Consider the following 19,484-nt stretch of genomic DNA (forward strand, 5'->3'; position numbering starts at 1 on the left):
CCCATTGCCAGGTCTTGCTTCAGACACTTCCCCTTGCCTCCCTTCCCTCAACTGTCTCAAAGTTCACCACTGGCAATAATGGTAAAACCAAAGCAAAAATGTGATTCCATTGATTAAAAAGATTCATAAGGTAATAGTGGAGATCCTTTGTTTCTCCAGTTGAACACTCTGATAAGGCTGAAGAACAAGTGAGCTAGCATTCATGCCCAGAAAATAAATCACAACAATTGTTTGCATTGCTTTTTTTGGAGAAGGAATATTAAAACCCAGAGTTTGATTTATTAGCATAGTGAGAAGTGTGCAGTCTACCAGAAGTCTGGGTTTTTTTTTTTTAGTAGTACACAGTAGTCGTAGTAGTAGTAGTAACAGAAGTTTGGTTTATTTGTTTTTTTGGAAGTACTGTTTTGCATCAGCAGCAAATAGATAAAAGCTTTCTGCAACTTGTTTCATTTATCACTAGAGAGCTTTTTGACGCTACTGCTTCCTCCATATAAAGTAAAAGCCTTAATAAAGCAATAATAAGCTTCCACAGTTATTACTCAGTTGTAATGAATGTCTAAACAAACTCAGAGATGTTTTTTAGTCTTTCATGTAATATGGGTGTGTCTTATTTACTCCAGCCTAGCCGTTTAAGCCTCCAGAATAATTCTTTTTTTGGTTTGCTCCCAGGAAGACCAGGTGGTTTAAAAAAAACCCAAAAGCCATGTGTCAGCAGTGTGCCCAGAGCAAATCCAGCAAAGGGCCATAATGATGATAAAGGGATTGAAGCATCTCTTTGTGGGGATGGACTGAAAAGCTGTGAGTATCCAGCCTGGACCAGATCATCCAGGGGATCTTACTGATGTGCATAAGTACATGATGACAGGGAATAAAGAAGATGGAGCCAGGCTCTTCTTACAGGCAGATAGTGGAAAAGCTTTTCTATTTTTTCTTTTCCTATCAGGGTGGCAAGGCACTGGTACAGATTGCCCAGAGAGATTGTGGAGTCTCCATCGTTAGAGACATTGGAAATCAGATTGGACAGTTGCTATGGGCTCTTGCTGCCCTTGAGCTGGGCTAGGTGATTTCCAGAGTTTCCTGCCAAGCTCAGCTGTTTTACATTTCAGTGGTATCTTTGATGCAGCAAAGGGGGAGACTGTTCTGTGGCTATAAGGGCACTGATCATCCTTGCACATTGAGCAGCTCAGAGTGAGAGAAGACCATCTGCTTGTTTCTGCTGCAGAACCAAGCAGCTATTAAATGACGACTTTTGCTCACTAATGACATCAAATGGGTTTTTAACATGTAAAAGAGAAGAGGAAAGCAGAGTAACTTGTTTTTTGCTATGGGTTTGCCTGAAGCAAATTTCCCATGTTAAAGCACTTAAAAGCAAATACAGAATTTATGATGTGTCGGTAGATTTTAAATCTGGATTATGTCCAGTTCTTGTAATGGCTAATAATGCAAATTATCTGAGTCATCCTCAGTGTAAAGCAGTAAATATAACCTGCACATTCAGACACACTTCTTTTTTTTTTTTTTTTCCCTCTCCTCTTTCTCATTAATATTTTATCTCCCTGAAGAGATGTTTTCAACATATTATGTGCACCACCATACTGTGCTTGTGGTATTCCTGAGTGTCATTACAAAGAAGCCTGAAGACTGTACTGCTGCTCCTCTGCCTGTGACGCTAGCTTGGAAATTGCTTGGAGCAACAACAGCAAGTGTCAACAGGGAGCTGTATTAATTATTTGGAATGTGTCTCTTAAGAGGAATCAACTGCTTTTATTGCAGAACGAATAATACTTGAAATGGGAAGGTTACTCTAACTGTTATCATAATCTATGTGTCATTAACTTTCCATGTTTAGAAGAAGAGATTAACAACCCTGTAAATTGGTACAGTAAATAGATGAATTATAAAAAATGTATTTATTATAAATAGAAGTTTCTCAATATAGTTACCTCTAAATTGCTGGAGAAGGATTGAGTCTTTAGCAACTGAGAAACCAAAAAAGCTTCCACTCATGTGAAAGCAATGCTGAGCTCTGAAAATGATAGATGTGTCTCCTGCAGGTGGGACAAACAGGTGGGATTATGCTTCATACCATGCTTCCTTCAAAAATGGCTGTGACATAGGAACACTTGTTTCCCTCCTAAAGTGAGATTAACAGATTGAATGGGCTTGTGTGAAATTGGGTTCTCTTCCATAGCATATATATATATAGAGAGAGAGAGAACACGTTTCAAGAGAACATGGTGTAAAGTATATGTAGTAGTGGTAAAGCACGTGTAACTAAAGTTCACCAGAGTACCCATGTCTACAAGGAAGAAGTGAGAGGTGGAAGTGGTTTCAGCTTGTCACCAGGTGCCTCCACAAATGTTTTTCATTGTGAAAAACATACAGAACAAAATACTTGCAAACCTGTTTTTAATCCAAATTATGTGTATTTGACTGTAGCCCTGATAGTAGATCTCTGTAGGAAACAGCAGAACTAAACCACTTATTTGTCCACAGGGCAGGCTCACCATGGGCAGGTTTCCTACATTGCCCCACCGATCCACCTGGATTCGGATCTGGACAGACCGCCATCCAAGGGTGAGTCAGTGGGACAGTCTCCATTTACTTGCATTCCAATCCAGCCACAGGCATGGGTGGCTATCACTCACTTGTTCACTGAGCCTCCATGGCCAAGTTGTCACCCTCCATCCAAGGACACTCTGGGGAGCAAATTGATTCCTGCAGGAGAGATGTATGTAGGATGACTGTGTCCCGTGTATCCTATTACATAGCTTTGAACATCCCATCACTTCACAGGGTGAAGGCTCTCCCTGTTAGTTTACTCCTGCAAGGACAGGTAGGCCTTAGGTCCCTCCCTCTGTTTTGCACCTTTCCTTCCTAATGGTGGTGGCAAAGGCACAGGGAGCTGTTGGCAGAATGCAAAAGGGCAGATTTCAGCTGCCCTTCAAGTGAGTAAAGGGTACAGTGGTTCAAGCCGAGACTCAGTCCTCATTGCTGTTGCTTGAGGTTTTTTTCCCTAGACTTGGTGAGGAGATGTTCATTACAGAGGATTAATTAAATTTTTGGTGGGCTGATTGCCCTTGGGAGCGATGCTGGTAGCCAATATGTACAGAGTAAGTGCAGAATAGCCTTGCTAAGACTGGTACCTGGCTTGAATGGTGCAAATAAAGCAATATGAATGCAAGCTCTTGATTTCTCTGCCCCATTTGGAGAATCATTCCCTAGGGCTGAGCCCCCAGTATTTGCCCCTGAGGCCTGGGGAAATGAGCTTGTCCCAAAGCAAGCATATGTGGTGGTGCAGACTTCTTACACCTCCCTTTGCTCCTTTTGGTTAGGCTGGCCAGTATTCAGGTATGATATCAAAGTAAATAGCTTGTTCTTCTTGGAATAGATGATAGCAAAGCAAAAATCATACAGGAATATGAAGGATTTCTTGGTCAACTCTACATCTGGATATTAACATCAAACCCAGGGAATGTTGTGGAAGAAGAAAAGGGGAGGAAGAGGACAGCCAAAGTGTAATATAATATGGAGATATTCTATACCTTAGGTTTGGGCTTTTTTCCTTTTTCCTCACTCTTCCAAGGGCGCTACAGTGGCAGAAAGAGTACCAAATTGACCTTTGTGGTGATTGTCACCATTCTGCCACAACACTGTAAGGCTGTTGGTGTGTGTTTGTGTCTGCACATGTTTCTTTAATTGCTCTTAATTGAAAAATGTTTGGTGGAACCACGTGATGGGTGGTGTGAGGATGCCAGATTCATAGTTCTTTCTCCAAATCTGGTCTTGCCGTGAGTCAGGCTGGCTGTGCACAATCTTCTGGTAGTCCACAAGCTCCATTCAGCTTTAAGTGAAGTACCCTGTGATTTGACATGTGCATTTGAGATCATCAGCTTCTTCTAAGTAATTTGAAAACCTCCAGTTCTGTGGTAAAATTTACTACCTTGCTTTATAGCAGAGCACTCTACTGAGGCAGAGACAGTTATGACTTGCAGGACCTTCTTGCTCTAGTCTGTCATTGAGGTGATGAATCAGAACTTACTTAGAATAGGTCAATGTAAATTCTTGCCTTGGCATCTGAACAGACTATAGAAGATTAAAGGATTCTGGAACAGCAGCAGGACAGAGAACCCGCGTCTTGCTTTCTCCAAGCTGAAAGAGCTAAAGACTAACAAAACTCTTCAATGATCTGCTGTTCATGAGGGCAGAGGTACATCCACAAGATAAACGGCAGTGCCACCAGGAGCAGGGCAAAGTAGGTCAGGCAGAACAGTTGTAGGGCTTGCAGAGAGGGTAAAATAAATTTTATCCAACATAAACTGCTACACTGACAGCTTTCACCAGGGCCTATACCCCCCTGTTTGACAGATCTTGAAGAAGGGGCTGCTCATGGTGGAAGAACTGATACTACTGCTGTTGTGAGCTGGTAAAAGGACTTAAGTAGTCTTGTGTAACTTAATAGGAGAGGGCCAGGGAGAAAGCCAGCTCTGGAGGCATCAATCTATTAGCTGATAGCTAGGGGCTGTTAAAAACGTAGTAATTGGCACTGTCTCCTGGGAGAAGAGCAAGGCTTTCCTCTGGCCCTGGGATGTGGGATGTGTAGCTCTGCTGCCTCATTTCTAGTGTCAGCATTCAAAATTCATTAGAGTATTGTAATAATATTTTTTCCCTAAGTATATTAGGCTTATAATTCCTTTTTGTCTGCTTTTTCTGACACCTTAGTGTCGGAACCCAAGGTGTCCCTCAGACACTCTTGGATGTTCTGGGCCCAGGGCAGAAGCCTCTGAGACCCTGGCAGGCGGCCAGGGACCCCTGTGGTCTTGAGCTTGACCCATGGAACAATTTACCAACCTTGCAGGAAGAACAAGAAATCACAAAAGTTTAGATATTATAATAGAAGTAGTCACAAAGTGAAAGGTAGGATTTTTGAGTGCTGTACAGGGGGGTCTGAGGTTTGTACATGGGGGTCAGAGGTTCTAAGATGGAGGGATTTGGGCGTGCCCTGTCCTCCTTCTTTCTTCTTCCTATTCTCCATGTTCTTGGTGATGTTGGCACTCACAGATTGGTTTAGAGTAGAAAGTCACTGTTCAACATAGGTAGTAGGCATTGGGGAAAAACTATAAACACCTAATACGTAATGTGTGATATAAAAGATGGCACCAGCCCCTCGGGGAGGGGAGACGGGGACAGCCAGAGACGGGGACAGACAGAGTCAGGGACAATGTCAGGGAGTCTGTGTGCCTTGAGATAACATGCAATAAACTGCCTTGAGACCGGACGACTGAAGACTACTGAGTCTTTCTTTGAAGGCACGGGTTGGAGGAGAGACTTTACCACCATCCGGAGTCACCCCCATCCGGGGAAGGCTCCGTCACCTTAGGACATGCTTGGGTCATGTTCCAAGCTTCATCCACAAGGGCTGTTTCAAACAAAGGAGTCAAAAACACCTGTTCTTAAGCTTGTGATCCTCCACATTTCCTGTAGCTGTATCTCTAAAACCAGAGCAGCATTATGACAGTCAGCATAAACCACTAATGCTCCTGGCTACTCCTTTGATGCTCTTCGTTTCCCCTCCATGCTTACCCTTGCACTAAGATGAGCACCAGGTGCAGGCCAACTTTGCACTCAGAGTGGCAAAAAGAAGGAGCCACCATACATTGTAAGAAATGGAAATAGAACCTGGCTAATATGCTTTAAGAGAAGCATCTTTCCTTCCTGTATTATCAAAAAAAGATACAGCTTTAGTGCTCCTGTGGGTCTATGCAGTAGCAATTCTCAGCTGACAGATTTATTTGTAACTGACTCTTCCTTCTCCTTTTTAAAAATTTTATCACTGGTGACATTTACACACATTGTTTATGCATGCAGGGGATTTTTACCTGCCTTTCAGAGTCCTGACACTGATGGTGAATAGGGTATAAACTGCACTAGTTTACTAGTACATTAGTGTCACTGTGCATTACAGGGTAATTACCCTGAGCCACTGCTCTGTGCAGCCACCCAGTAATGACACTGTACATCACTGAATAGAAATGAAGCCTTGAATCAGCATTTTTCATCAAGACACTTCTTAGTCCCCACCTGCTTTTTAATTTGAGGCTGTTGTAAAATTAGTTCCGTGTATGAAGCACTGTTAACTACCATTTTTACACCTCCTTTCAATCCAACAATTTGGATGTGACTGCATGATTTTTATGCAAGTGTTTACACCTTCTTTGTATAGAATAATTCCAGGCATAGCTGAGACCTTAGTTGTGATATCATAGACTGAAGATTAAACGTGTGTTTAAAAATGGTTACTGACAATAGCAGGGAGTTTCATAGGTGAGAGTCACACTGATTCTCTGGCCAAAGGGATTTTATAGAATTATCAAATATAGCAATAAATTAAATTAATTGTTTGATTCTGCCAGGTACTAAAACACAGTAAAGAAGTGAATTAAACACACCAAATATGTGCACTAAAACGATTTATAAAGCTGTGTAGAGGCAGATTTTAACGTATATGTGGAATCATTAAATTTGAAATGTATGCATGGTATTTAAAGTTAGGGAGCCTGAGAAACTCACCTGCCCTGTTGAGCTGATGTTTTGTAAAGGTTTCCTTCTAAGCTGAAGTCCAGAGAGTAGTTATATTGGAGATTGATATGCTTGAAGTCAGTACATTTTCTAAACACTAACTGGTAAGCAAAACTCTGGTCTGGTCCCCAGTTCCAGAAATAAATATCAAATAAAGGAGGCACAGGAAGTTCTTATCCTTCTGTGCAGATTTCTTTAGCCAGGGAGGTTGTTATGGCACCATGTTAAGGCACTGTTGGAGGTTTTCCTGTAAACCTCAGTTATCAGGTTCATATTCCATAAACACAGAATCTGGCCCTAGTCCTTAGACAGCACATCAAGGAGCCAGAGGTTTTGCTGGGTTTGCACCTTTCTTCTCCATCTTAGGGGAAGATGTCCGTTTGTGCTTTCTTTCTTTAAAACCTGGATCCATTCTGCCATTTCTTCCCCTCTTTGCATTTGCAGTCTCTGAGGAGGGCCCTGTCCTGAACAGCAGAAGCACAGTGAAATCCTATAACCAAAAATAGAGTAGGCTTTTTGTAAGTATGCATTCTGAGTCTTATTTATTTTTTCCCTCCCAAAGGTCCCAAGAAGGTCGATGGCTTTGCAGATGATGTAGGAGGATCTGACAGCCGGGCTTGTTGCACAGCCCCAGTCTTCCTTCCCAGGTCCAGAGAAAGGGGAGCATTGGGCAGCGAGGCCCAGTGGCACTTCTTGCCTTAATTCAGGCTGACACGTGGGGTCATGTATCCTGTGCTCACCAGGCCCTGAGACACCAGCTTGCCTGCCTCTCCTTCCCCTGGTCCAGCATTGTGAGAGAAATGCTGTCCAGGACTCCCTGCTGTGAGCCAATGCTGGCCAGGCACCTTCTGTTTCCAGGCTTTTTCATTTTCTGCTGGAGTCTCCCTGGGGAAGGCATTCTCTCAGCTCAGGAGTCCTTTACAGTGTCCCTCTGCTGCTCTCACTGCTTTTACTCATCCTGCTCCTTCTGATTTAGCTATATGTTTCCAACTTCTTAAGGCAATATTATTTTCCTCACATCTTTCAGGTGGAATAGTGCAGGGGAGAGGCTAATTTGATGCCTTTTTGCCAAGAAAAGATCATGCAGTGAATGCTATTTGGGGTCTCCTGTGCTCAGGACCCACATTCCCTTTTCCCTATGCAATTGTGGGATGCCATATTGTGTCCTGCTCTTTCTTGGTCATGTACTTTGTTTTGCTCAGCCTTTTTTTCAAGGATGACATCTCTCAGGGCTTCCCCTTTTTGGCTGTCCTGAGCCCACTACAGCATCCCCCGCATTCCAGCATGGAGTGTGAGTGCTCATTGCAGGAAGCCAGCACTATCCTCTTATCCCATGTGGCTTTTAGGAAAGCAGTGTGTAAGAGGCAGACAGATAATTGGTGTTGGGTGGAAGGGAGGTGATTATCACCACACCTGCACCATCAGTGGGAAGGTTTTGCAGCGACTACAAGCCTCAAGTGTACTATGACTTTGCAACTGCGTTGTTTCAAAGTCTGTTCTTGAATCTGTCTACAGAGATTTGTTTGTTGTGTTCCTTTGCTGTTTGTTTGTTTTTTTATTTGAGTTGTTCTTTTTTTCTTTTTTTTTTTTTTCCTTTCCCTTGTGATAGGAAGCCTCATTCAAGGCTGGATATCCATCTTCAAACAGGTCAACATTGCAATGGGGTGGGTTTTGGGCAGGGTGGTGGATGTGGATGAAGGAATCTTTTGCCAGATATGGAGCTTGTTTGGGTCCTGAAAATGGTGGAGGGATGGATGAGCTCTGATACAATGCTTTTCTCAGTTTTATGCAGCGCTCTCAGAAAATCTCCCATTGTGGCTCAGGTCTGTACTGTGATGTCCACCTTTGTGGGCTACACTGATTTTCCTAGGGCAGGCAGCTGCTTTGAACATGCACCATGCTCCATATTTATTAATTTCTCATTAGGTATGGGGCTAACAAGTATCACAACCAGAGCTCCTGGAAATCTTGCAACCAGCCTGTACTCCTCCTGTTTGCTTGTTGCCATCCATGAGATCCCACCTTGCATCCTGTAGCCCTCCACAGTTAGAAAGGGTTAATTGCATGCTGCTCACCGTTTGGGTTTTCACTGTGGTGCTGAACTGTTGCTCTGATTTCTCTGGAATGTGTGTTTCCACTGCACAGGAGCACCTTGGGGCATTGCTGTTTATTTATAAGATAACAGCATTTGCTCTAGCAGAAAGCTGGAGCTAACAAAGTCTCTCAAGGAGGAGTGCTAACTCCTGTGTTCTGGTGGAAACTGCTCGAAGTATTTACACTTGAAAATATTTAAGGATTTTGGGGAAGGGGGGAAGAATAGTCTGAGTGATATTTAACAACTTTTCCATTATTCTTAGTCATCTGAAAAAAAAAATTAAAAGGGCACTTTTTAAGAAGCTTCTTTTTACTAGCTGGCTACTGCCTTGTAAAGGAGTTTTGCTATGGAGATCAGCCTGAACTGTGATTTAAAGATACCTTGAAATGTTACTCTCTGTAGGCCCTTTGAATCCACCGTGTGACCTGATAAGCTCAAAATGGATGTGAGAAACAGAGCTCACTCTTTGAGATTTTTTTTAAAGTTTAATAAGGGATAAAAAGGGACAAATATCTAGCGCTGGAGTGTTTTAGGTGACCGGTAAAAAGCCACACCCTTAGCTTAAAACAATGTTCTCTAGATACTGTTGCATTACAGTGGGTATATGCATATTCATAAGAGTTTATACATATTCAAATGTTCAAATGTGAGTTTAGTTGTTCCATGAATTCTTTTGCTTGGTTTTTACCTTTGACTTGTCTGCATGCCATCCTTCAGATTAAATCAATATGTTTTATTTCTTCTTGTGGCTCTATCCTGTTGTTTTTACACTCCCTGAAGAGTCGGTAAATTCTTCTCATGGTGTTCTGGTTTTTGTCACTGTTATCTTATCATAAGATAGTCCACAAATGTGAGGAACCACCTAATTATCTTACACCATTCTCTGAGTTAGTTACATGAATAAAAGCATTTTAACATCACATAGTCTCTATTTTAATATTGTGCTACAGCCTAAGATTTGATATATTTATCAAACTACTATTCATATAAGCTATACGGTGCATACATAAACTGACAGATTACACTGTACCATAAAGCAGTTAAAAGGAAATACAAATTGTACCGTGTTAAAATATTTGTGATTAATTATGATATGCAAAAGCTAATACAGAAATGTGAAAGCCAGTACTATTATTGTCATTTATAACAATGGACATGGACATGCATCCAGGAGATGCTTTTGACAGTGGCTTTCATTTTCCGCTGCACTGAGTTTTGCCACTCTCCATCAGTGGTGGAAGTTTTCACCCACCTGACAGTGGCAACAGCTGGAAAGTAGAGTCAGCTATGGTGGTGCACCCTCAAGCATCACTAATCTAAAGTGAATGTCCTGTTACTAGCTTGGAAAAAAAGCTGTTGAACCAGTTCAATGTGGAAAAAAAAAAAAAAAAGAGTATAGTGCTGCATATAGCATCAGACCCTTTCTCAAACTTCTTTTTTTCGTTTTCTGCCAGACTAATTTTTGGCTACACTTCTCTTCCTGAAATATTTATAGGGCAAATAACTGTTTTAAATGAGCAGATGGGGGAGACATAAGACAAGCTGTTAAATTAATAAACATGTGAGGTGCTTTATCAGTAAGGGAACCCATTTTGGCAGTTCTTCTGGATGATTTGTATGGCCTATCACCATTGCACCTGCTGCAGAGACAAGAAATGGGCACTTAATAACCAAACAATGTGCAAACTCCTTCCATTATAACTTCATTATGTCAGATATAATCGTCTATAACTAGATGTCAAATACATAATTTATGTCCAGCTCCCCTGTGGAATAGTGGGCATATGAATGAATGGTCCCATTAATGGGAAGGAGCTTTTACTGTAACTTTCCCCCTCCTGGTACATGGTCCATTTTGTTATCTGGTATTAATTCTGAATCATTTCAGGGCTGCAGAAAAATGCCTGTTATATTTATATTTGTGTAATGGGAGAAGATGGCAAATAAATCATATGAGAGATCAAATTTCAGGTTTATTGATTTCCTAAGCCACATGCCTGTGTGAAAGAGACTAGGATTGGTCTGCAGTGCTTGGATTGAGAAACATTACTGGCCTTCATTTTACACATTCAGAGATGTTAAAAAGGCGCATGATGTGAGGTAACACCTCCTGTGGGAACCCTCTGCCACAAGCAGCTTAGTCCCTGGAAAGCCAGCCAAGCAAATCAACCTTACAAAAGAAATGTTAGAAATGTAAAAAATGTAAAAAATGTTCTAGTTAATGACAAGTTAGGAACAGCAACTTCTAAAGGCCTGGGTTATCCAGTGGTGTAGTCTGTCTCTCTTCCAGTAAAATGTAGAAATATAGTTTACCATGTTCTTGTAGAAGTTTATCAGCAGTGTTGTAGAAAGGCAGGCAGATGATTTCCCATACAAGCAAATCATGTTAGGCTCAGACATACTACTCCTGACAGCATTGAGTCAAAGAGTTTTGTATTTATTTGATGGCTCTCCAGCTGTGCTGTAGGTAAGCAGGGTTTTTTTACAGCACTTGGCTCTTGGAATCATCTTTGGCTGAATAAGGTATTATTGGAAATGAGAGATTTCCACCAGAGACAGTGATCTGATGTTTTATAAAATGTCTGGATTTTGAGCCATTTTTGGCCCCTGGATTTCCTCAAAGTGGATTGTTGAATTTTGATTCTTTTCTCTGTGTCTTGTTTGGTGCAGGGAGTCCTAGTGATGTGATATAATCCATTCAGAGGGAAAGTTATACCTGTGAATTGTGTACCTCACTCTTAAAAAGTGTTTTTGGAAATCCCAGCCTTAATAAATGCTTACTAAATACGGATTTACTGATTATGGAACACCATGCTAAGATTGTAACTTGGCTCCCTCATAAGAGTCCTCATATTTTATGATTTTCAGCCAAGTAAATTTGGCTTGAAAACTGCAGTGTTTGCTCAGAAGAGGACTGCTATCCTCTAGTTCCAAATGGTTTGTTGCTGCCTTCAAATTAGCTTGATGTAGTTTGTTCTCCTTGAAAACGCGCAAGAAACAGTATTTGAAAGATCTTGTAAGAACAGATACTAAGGTTGATTAGCTGTAATTATAAGGGTTAGAGGGCCAGCAAGCATGAGGTGGCAGCAGCTGTGGGGTTGTTGGCCAAGGAGCTTTCAGGGATGGAGAAAAACAGCTGAACTTGGGGCAAGAAGAAGACTTAGCCCTTACCCAGCCAGGGATGCTGGGCTGTTTGCACACAGGTACAGGGAAAGGCTTATAGATTAATCATGCTAATTAGTAGTAATTCACTGCAGCTGTTTGTTTTGTTTAGGGGGGTTTTTTAGTTTGTTTTTTTTTTTCCCCAGAAAATTGCTTGAGCTTTCTTTTTAGAAAGTGACCACAACTATGGATGCTCTCATGGCAGTCAGTCTCCCCTTTAGATTTTCTCAAAGTCCTGGTTTCATGTTTATCTCATGAGCACTGCTTTCCACAGATGAGTGTGTATGTGGCTGTATTATGCCCACAAATTTACTAGTAGGCGTGCAGCAAAATAACACTGTTACTGAGTAAACAATTACATTTCATTTTCAGGAATAAAAGGGAATGTGTGCCCATAAATCTTCTTCTAAATAATCTGTGTTGGAGAGCAAAAAGAAGATGAGGTTTCTAAATTCATGAAGGCCCTTCATAGTGCAATCCTGTGTGCTGCTGAAGTGGAACAAGCTTATTTATATTTTATTGTGCTTCTAGATCAAGGTTTATTATTATGGGCTGCATTCCCCCGACACTATAGCTGTTGCTAAGGAAGAGGTACATTATGTTAATATTTTGTGACCATAACTATGCAGGCTGGGTTATGTACATTGAAGAAGTTGGGGTGGGGAGAGAAGTTAATGCACCATTTTGATTAGAGCCTCTTCAGATTGTTGCTCACATTTAGAAGCAAAAACTAAGCTTGAATTTGAGAATAATTCACACAGAAAATGGGACAAAACCAAACATTTGAAACAATTTGTTCACTGAACTTTAAAATTGCTCAGAAGTTGGAATCTGGAACCAGTGCTGCTAAGAGGGAATCTGGCAGAAGCAAGCTGAATACTTTTACCAAACACGTACAGTGAAGAATTTCACAGCTTCCTCATGCCTTAATGTGTTTGGATCATGTAAACAGAACATTCATCCTTAATTCCTATTTCCTGACCATTTCCAATGCTGGTGTCTATTATGTGATTTTGCTACTTTGTCATTCATTTATCTTGATTCACTAAGAGCCTGCAGTGTGGCCAGCAGCATCCACCAAGTAAAATGGCAAATGATCCATTAGCTCCAGTGTATGGGATCAGAGAAAAGGCCAGAGTCCCGGGCAAGATACTGATGTCCATGCTGCTTATTTTAACAAATACACTCTACAGACTGTATTGATAAGCATTATGAAAATGTTTACAACAAGTAAAATAAACAAGGAAGGATCTTTGCATTTCTCTTGAAGGAACGTTCTGAACTGAGTTTCCCCTTTCAAAACTGTTTTCTCATTAATACTGCTGCCAAGGCATGAAGCAACCACAAAGGAGAACTGGATGGGTAGGAGCTCAATTCTGCTGTGCCCTGCACCTTGCTGATTCAGCTGGGATAATGTCCTCAGGAGCATTCTTAGGGTTATCATGGTCATGGCACCTGAAAATATATAATGCTTGCCTTGTAATACTGTCTCACACTTTCAAATATTCAGTGCAACAGAGCTGGGTTTCTCCCTGGATCAGGTGGGTGAGGCTTATCCCCTGCTAATCTCATCTCCTAAATCCAGGGGTGCTGAGCACCCAGGTCCACCCAGCTGAGATCAGTCCTGTTTGCCAGAGCTACAGCAAGCAGTGGTCCTCAGGAAACCCATCAGAGGCTTGCCAACATCCCAACTCCGTTAGTGCTTTTTAACATCAGCTTCAGCCTCTGACCCTGCTATGATGAGCACAGCAACCTTTCCTCCCTTATCCTCACTGTCCTTTTTGCTGAAACCTTATGCAGTGTTTTTTTTTGTGACCCTTAACAAGGCTTTAGGAAAGTTAATATTACGTTTTCCTAGCTAAGGCTGCAATAATTTATGTTAGACCTTGTTGCATGCACCTGATCATAAAATCCTTCTGGAAGCTAAAGTGCCTGGCCTGGGAATTGTCTCTTTCTTGGGCAAATTAAACATATTCTGAGACAAGAGCAGGATGGAGGGGTGAGAGGGAATGGAGTACTCAGTGCTGAGAGTCATTGTGTGCTTCATGCTGGAGGTGTGTGTTGGAGAGAAGAAAATGGGAGGAATAAAGAGTAGCAGGGGGTAGAAATAGGCAACAGGCTCTGTGCAGAGAGGGTGGACATTGAGACCTAGAGGAAGGCAAGATGGGATGGAAAAAATTGGGGGGGGGGGAGGATTTTAAGAACCTTTTTATGTATAGAGAAATTTAAAATCCTTTAGCTTTAGACAATTGAAACTTTCACTGCCTCCAGCAACTATGCAGAGGTTAATCACCATAACATTTATATTCCTGCTTTCCTACTCCAGGCACCTATTTCTATCTGCTTGCTTCTTTCCAGCTTTTGCTCTGAGCTGCTGCAATTTAACAGCAAAAATCTGGATATTTCCTTCATTATTAACTACTCCTACCCTGTCCTCCTAGCAGTAATATAAAGCTCAGCCGAAATGTCAAGAGCAGCTCAGTGTGCTCATCCATTTTTGGAATGTGTTGAAGTCTCCTTATCCTGGCCGCCCAAATCGTCAGCTCCTGTCCCTTTCAGATTGGTGTGACTGTGCCTGCTGGCTCCTGAGGCCATGGGCTGGGATATTAAAAGTCTGTGTTCTCCCCATGATCCACCCATGGTTTTAAAAAGTGCCCCCTTACAGCTTAAAGTTTGTGCTTATCTTCACAGGACATTGCTCCTTTCATTGTGTTTGGTTAAATAACCACACCTTGGTGTAGATATTTTGCATATAAGCTGACAGGGTTGACATTGTGAGTATTTTGCAATCATTTGTTTAATTAGCTGAAGCTCTCTTGGGCGAAGTATGTGAAATGGCATACTTCCAAAGTCTAATTTAAATCTGTTTCGCTTTTAAAAATTTTTTTATGGAAGCCTTGTAATGCAAAGCATTAAAAAAAGTACAAGTGAATGGAAAGCAAGAAAAACCCTTCTGTTGATGGGCAGTGCCTCAGCAACAAAATAGTGCAAATACAAAAAGGAATTTACATTGAGTAAAATGACCTACAAGAGGAAAAAATTGAATTAAGTCTGTGCAGCTGTCTTGTCTTTTTTTTTTTTTTTTTAACCTGTACTTCCTCTCTGTTTTCTTTTACTGCAATGCTTAATAAAGCTTCTCCTTTGTCTGGAGGTTAATTCCTTTTCTAATCTACAGCTATTTGTACAAAGGTGTTCATTACTGGAGTGAACAAAGGCTGGAGACAGGAGAGTGGCAGGGAAGCGGGAAGAGATTTTTTTTTTTGCTCACAGTGAAATCTCGAGGCCCTGGTTTCACATGAAGGACTCCTGTGTCAATTCTCCTCTGCTTGCTGCTTTCAGTGAAATGGTTCCTGGGGTCAGCTGAAGGTTCTGCTGCAGCACCAGGGCTGTGCTGTCCTGTCTGCTCACTTAATGCACTTAATTAGAGACCTTTGTGCCGAGGCAGACCCTCAAACTCTTACCTGACTTACACATAATGACCACTGGTTTCTTTTTGATGTTTACCTGGCCAATGAAATCACTAAAAAATTAAGATCCTAAACATCTAATGAGATCCAGTGCCATCTTCTTGAATCCCCATGAAGCAGTGAGTTCCTGCATGCACAGTCACAGCCCTGTTCTCATTGCTCAGGATAGGCTCTCCTGCTTGCTGGCATCACGGTGGTCGGAGTACCTGAAGTTTCTGGTTTTGCTGTAGTGTTTGTAGAGCACACACTAATCATATAAAAGTGTTTACATTGCAAGAAACTGGGGGAGTGATGCTAAATTTTGCTGCTGAGCTGAAGTGCTGGGGAGCAGGCAACAGTGATGGAGTAGGGACTAGCCCACCTCAGGGCTGTCAGTCTGTCTCTCTTGCTTTTTGTGCTTGCCCAGGCAAATAGAAGTGAACACAAGAGCAAGAGCTAAGACAGCTTTTAGAGAAATAAAAGTCTGTGATTCCTGAAGGAATGACAGAATGCCCAAATAGTTAAAGCAGGATCCCTTTAACTTGGATAATCCTATTAGGAGCAATGTGGCCAGCCTCATCTCCAGGCATTGCTCTGCCACCTTCCTGTGGCATGGTTTGAATAAAGGGCTGTCCTTCCAAACAGTGGGGAAAGTTGGGCATGGCCTAGGAGCCATTGCTAGCAGATTTTATTTTTACATTTCCTTGTGCTGGTTGTGTGATTAGTCATTTAATGCACTCACACATATATCTAGTTTCTGTAGAAAGTGATTTTTTAACTGTGACATCCCCTAACCTTGTGGCTGTTTTTTTCATGTACTACTCTGAGTAATGGGAAATGGTTTTTTGGTTCTGTAGAACCTCTAGGTTTGAAGGGAAAGAGAAAAGGCAATTGTAGAGCTGGGCAATTATTGCTGGCACAGTGTAATTAATGTATAAATATTTCCAAAATCAGCAGCTAATGATAGAAATACATGTCCTGTCCTTTTCATGCAGAAAAGAAATGGATTTATACTTCAAAATGCTTTTTGTCGTGCTCTTTAGGCACCATTGTTGATAATCTGCACACATGGGTAAAATATTTTGCACTTTTTGACATTTTATTTTTTTTTCCAGAAGAATTGTCAAGATGAGAAATAGCACAAATGGATCAAGGAGTATTGACTTTTGCAATCAGTAGCTAGTGAAATTAACATCTTCCTTCTGTTCTCTTTGCTTAGACAATTATAAATTAGATTCAGAAAACATGTTCCCAGAGGCGTGGGTTTGGGTTTTAAGAGAACACTAGCATGGGAAGGAGGGAAAACATCTTAGCACAGAGCATTTTACCCTCATTTGTAGGTGGCTCAAAGCTACAAGCCTTAAAAAACATTTAAAAAAAATAATAAAAGAGGAGAAGAAGAAAAATGTGGGTGGAAAAGCAACACAGGACAAAACAAGAGGCTGTTGTATTCAGTTGTGCAAGAGATGCTGGAAAAATACAGAGCACGGTGTATGTGCAGCGAGAATGGAGAACTCCATCCTCAAGGTTGTCCCATCCATCAAAATTGTGCCTTTGAGCATTTCCAAACACAGAGGTAGAAAAAGCAGAGCAGAAGGGGCTCCTAGTGAAGAACCCAAGCTACACTTACAGTCCTTGCATTTTTCCACACCCAGATCCCATCAGGGGGGGATGTGGTGGTATTTCTAGGGTGTTTTCTTGACCCACATTTCCAGCCTGATCTCCAACATATTGTCCACATACAGCCTCTTCCCAGAGGCACTGACTGTCCCTGGAGTGGTGCAGCACAGGGAGAGTGCCCTGTGCGCACCTCAGAGTTGTTAGTTGGACCTTTAGCAAACCCAGTTTCTGCCCCAAAATCATCTCACACACACACACACACACACACCCACATGCCCCAGAGGGCCTCAGTACATAAACCTGCATCTCTTGGACTCGGATGCCAAAGAAATGTAAGTAACAAGCAACTTTTATTGACTGTAATTGTACTTGAATTAACTAGATGCCTGTGTAGTTGATGGCTCTTGCAGCCTGACATCCCTCCTGCAGCACTGGAAACCTCATTGCTTTGCTTCACAACACTTCCTATGCCAGAAAGCTTCAGAGGCCACAGCTCTCTTGGCATAACTCTAAAACAACTTGGCAAGTAAGCTCCGGAGGCTTAGACTCTTGTCCCAGCTGGGATACATAATGATCTAGCTACCTGCTTCTTTGATCTTCCCTTTGTTCTCTGATTTTCACAGAGCTATCATTTGTTCGCACAACCCCCAGAAAAGGGAGGGAGGCAGAAATAGAAGGGCAAAGCAAAAAAAGGAATAGGATTGAACACACTCTTTGCAATCTGCAGGCAGGACTGAGATGCAGCCTTGGCTCTGCTCTTTGTGTCCTCAGGGTGGTAATGCAGCTACTGCTTCCCCATGCACTGCCTTGCTTGGCTGGCAGGGAGGAGGAAGCACATCCTAACGTTTAATTTGCTGTTCCAAGGTTTGTTGTACCTACATCCCTGTATTTAAATGACATAGATGCATCTGGTCATGAGCCTTGTTTCCTTAAGCTCTGTCAGGGTTGCCGGGATGAGTAACAAAGGGGGTGTGTTTGAGACCATGCTAGATGAGAGGGTTTGGAGTTAGGGATTGCAAATCACTGTGAGATCAGAAAGGATTTAGCAAAAATTTATTTTGCCACTCTATTGCAACCTCAGGGGATGGGCAGCTTCTGTGAGCAGCTACGTGGGTGAAGAATAAAGAAACAAATATATAGGCAACTTTTATCGGTCCAAAGATACTAAGATTTTTTTTTCCCCTCTGTGTCCAGTTAAAGACCAATGCAGTTTATCAGAAATCTATAAAGAAGCTGCTATTACTGACTGGATAAGTGAGAGTTTTTCATGCAGCACTTTTCAAAAGGCAAAGGTACTTCACACAGTTACAGCAGCAGCCGCAAGCAAGAATGAACCACTGCGTAGTTATTGAGGCTGCATCCCTCAATACTTCTTTTGTCCTTAAATTTCTTTTGTTGGGGTTTATTCACAATGCTGGTGTGCTGCTATTCTGAAAAGTGTGGTATTACAGAAAGAGATAATCGGATGGTGAGATTTAAGCTGTTGCAGAAGGGAGTGTGGAGTATATGATCCACTTAAAATTAAGAGTATAGCTAAAAATCCACAGAATTTTACAGTGCACAGATCATAATATACTGGAGGGCATCCGTCTTTAGCAGGAGGGGTTCAAATCAGTGGAGCTTTTCAGCCTTCATCTATGAAATCACTTTAGTGTTTGGGTTTTTCATTTGGCTTTCTACTCTATTTGATTGTGGTCATGTTTAAATAATGTCAGAGCGGAAATTGATTTTATTCGACTTAATTTTGTCCACAGCAAGATGTACATTGCCTTGAAAAATGATGTAATTCCCAAGCAGAATGAGATGGGCTTCTCTTCAAGTCAGACCTCGGCTCTGGTGTTTTGGTTTTTAATGCACCAGGCTGCAAAGTAGCAGGAAATGGTGGAAATTGCAAGGTGGAAGTGGGTTTAAATGGCAGTAATCTCTACTCTTGCTTCAGGCAGAGAGCTGTAAATTACTACTCTCTCTTGACTCTTGCCCTAATGCAGGTTGTTGTTTGGCTTTTGTTTGATGGTATTTCACCTTTAAGTGGACAAAGGTAAAAAAAAAAATTATTGGGAAAAGAAAGTTATATAGCACTAGAAAAACAAAAAAGGGCTGTCCAAACACCTCATAGTGCTGGATGTGACTATTTCTTAGATAGAAAAACCTTCCAAAGGTGAATGCACACAGATGGATATACTGGCTGTGAGTGAGGAATAGCTGCAGTCTTTGATTAAATGCAGCTGAGTGAAAAAAAACCAAGGAAACATGGTGCAAAATCTCCCAAAGCCCTGAAATTATTAATGGCTCATCCAGCAGCCACGTTCCATGTTGGCGCCTCTGAGGCACTACACTGTTATCTTAAAAAACAATGCAGGAATTTCAGCAGTGTGAAGAACTATTAAAAATTAAAAAAAAAAAGGGAAAAAAGAAAAAAACATTGCTCACATTTTCAGGTTGCCATGGTTTTTGGAGACAGTGGTATTCACTGCATTCTAGGTATCAAATATAGACACAGCTAATTTCACCTGGAAGAGTGATGGGATTTGCTCATCTTTTTAAAGGGGAAAATTTTGTCTATTTGTTCTTGACCTACAATT

The 19,484-nt window shown here is 41.6% G+C and overlaps 1 protein-coding gene across 2 annotated transcripts in view; it reads left to right on the forward strand.

Moving 5' to 3' along the window:
- Positions 1–19,484, forward strand: part of ADGRL3 (adhesion G protein-coupled receptor L3) — a 487,040-nt gene that overhangs the window by 351,542 nt on the left and 116,014 nt on the right. For both annotated transcript variants that reach the window (XM_053975251.1, XM_053975252.1), the window contains exon 7: positions 2,497–2,577. In XM_053975251.1, coding sequence (XP_053831226.1) covers positions 2,497–2,577 — 81 coding nt within the window. The remainder of the gene's footprint in view (positions 1–2,496; positions 2,578–19,484) is intronic.

Source organism: Vidua macroura, chromosome 4, assembly GCF_024509145.1.
Source record: "Vidua macroura isolate BioBank_ID:100142 chromosome 4, ASM2450914v1, whole genome shotgun sequence".
NCBI classification, from domain to species: domain Eukaryota; kingdom Metazoa; phylum Chordata; class Aves; order Passeriformes; family Viduidae; genus Vidua; species Vidua macroura.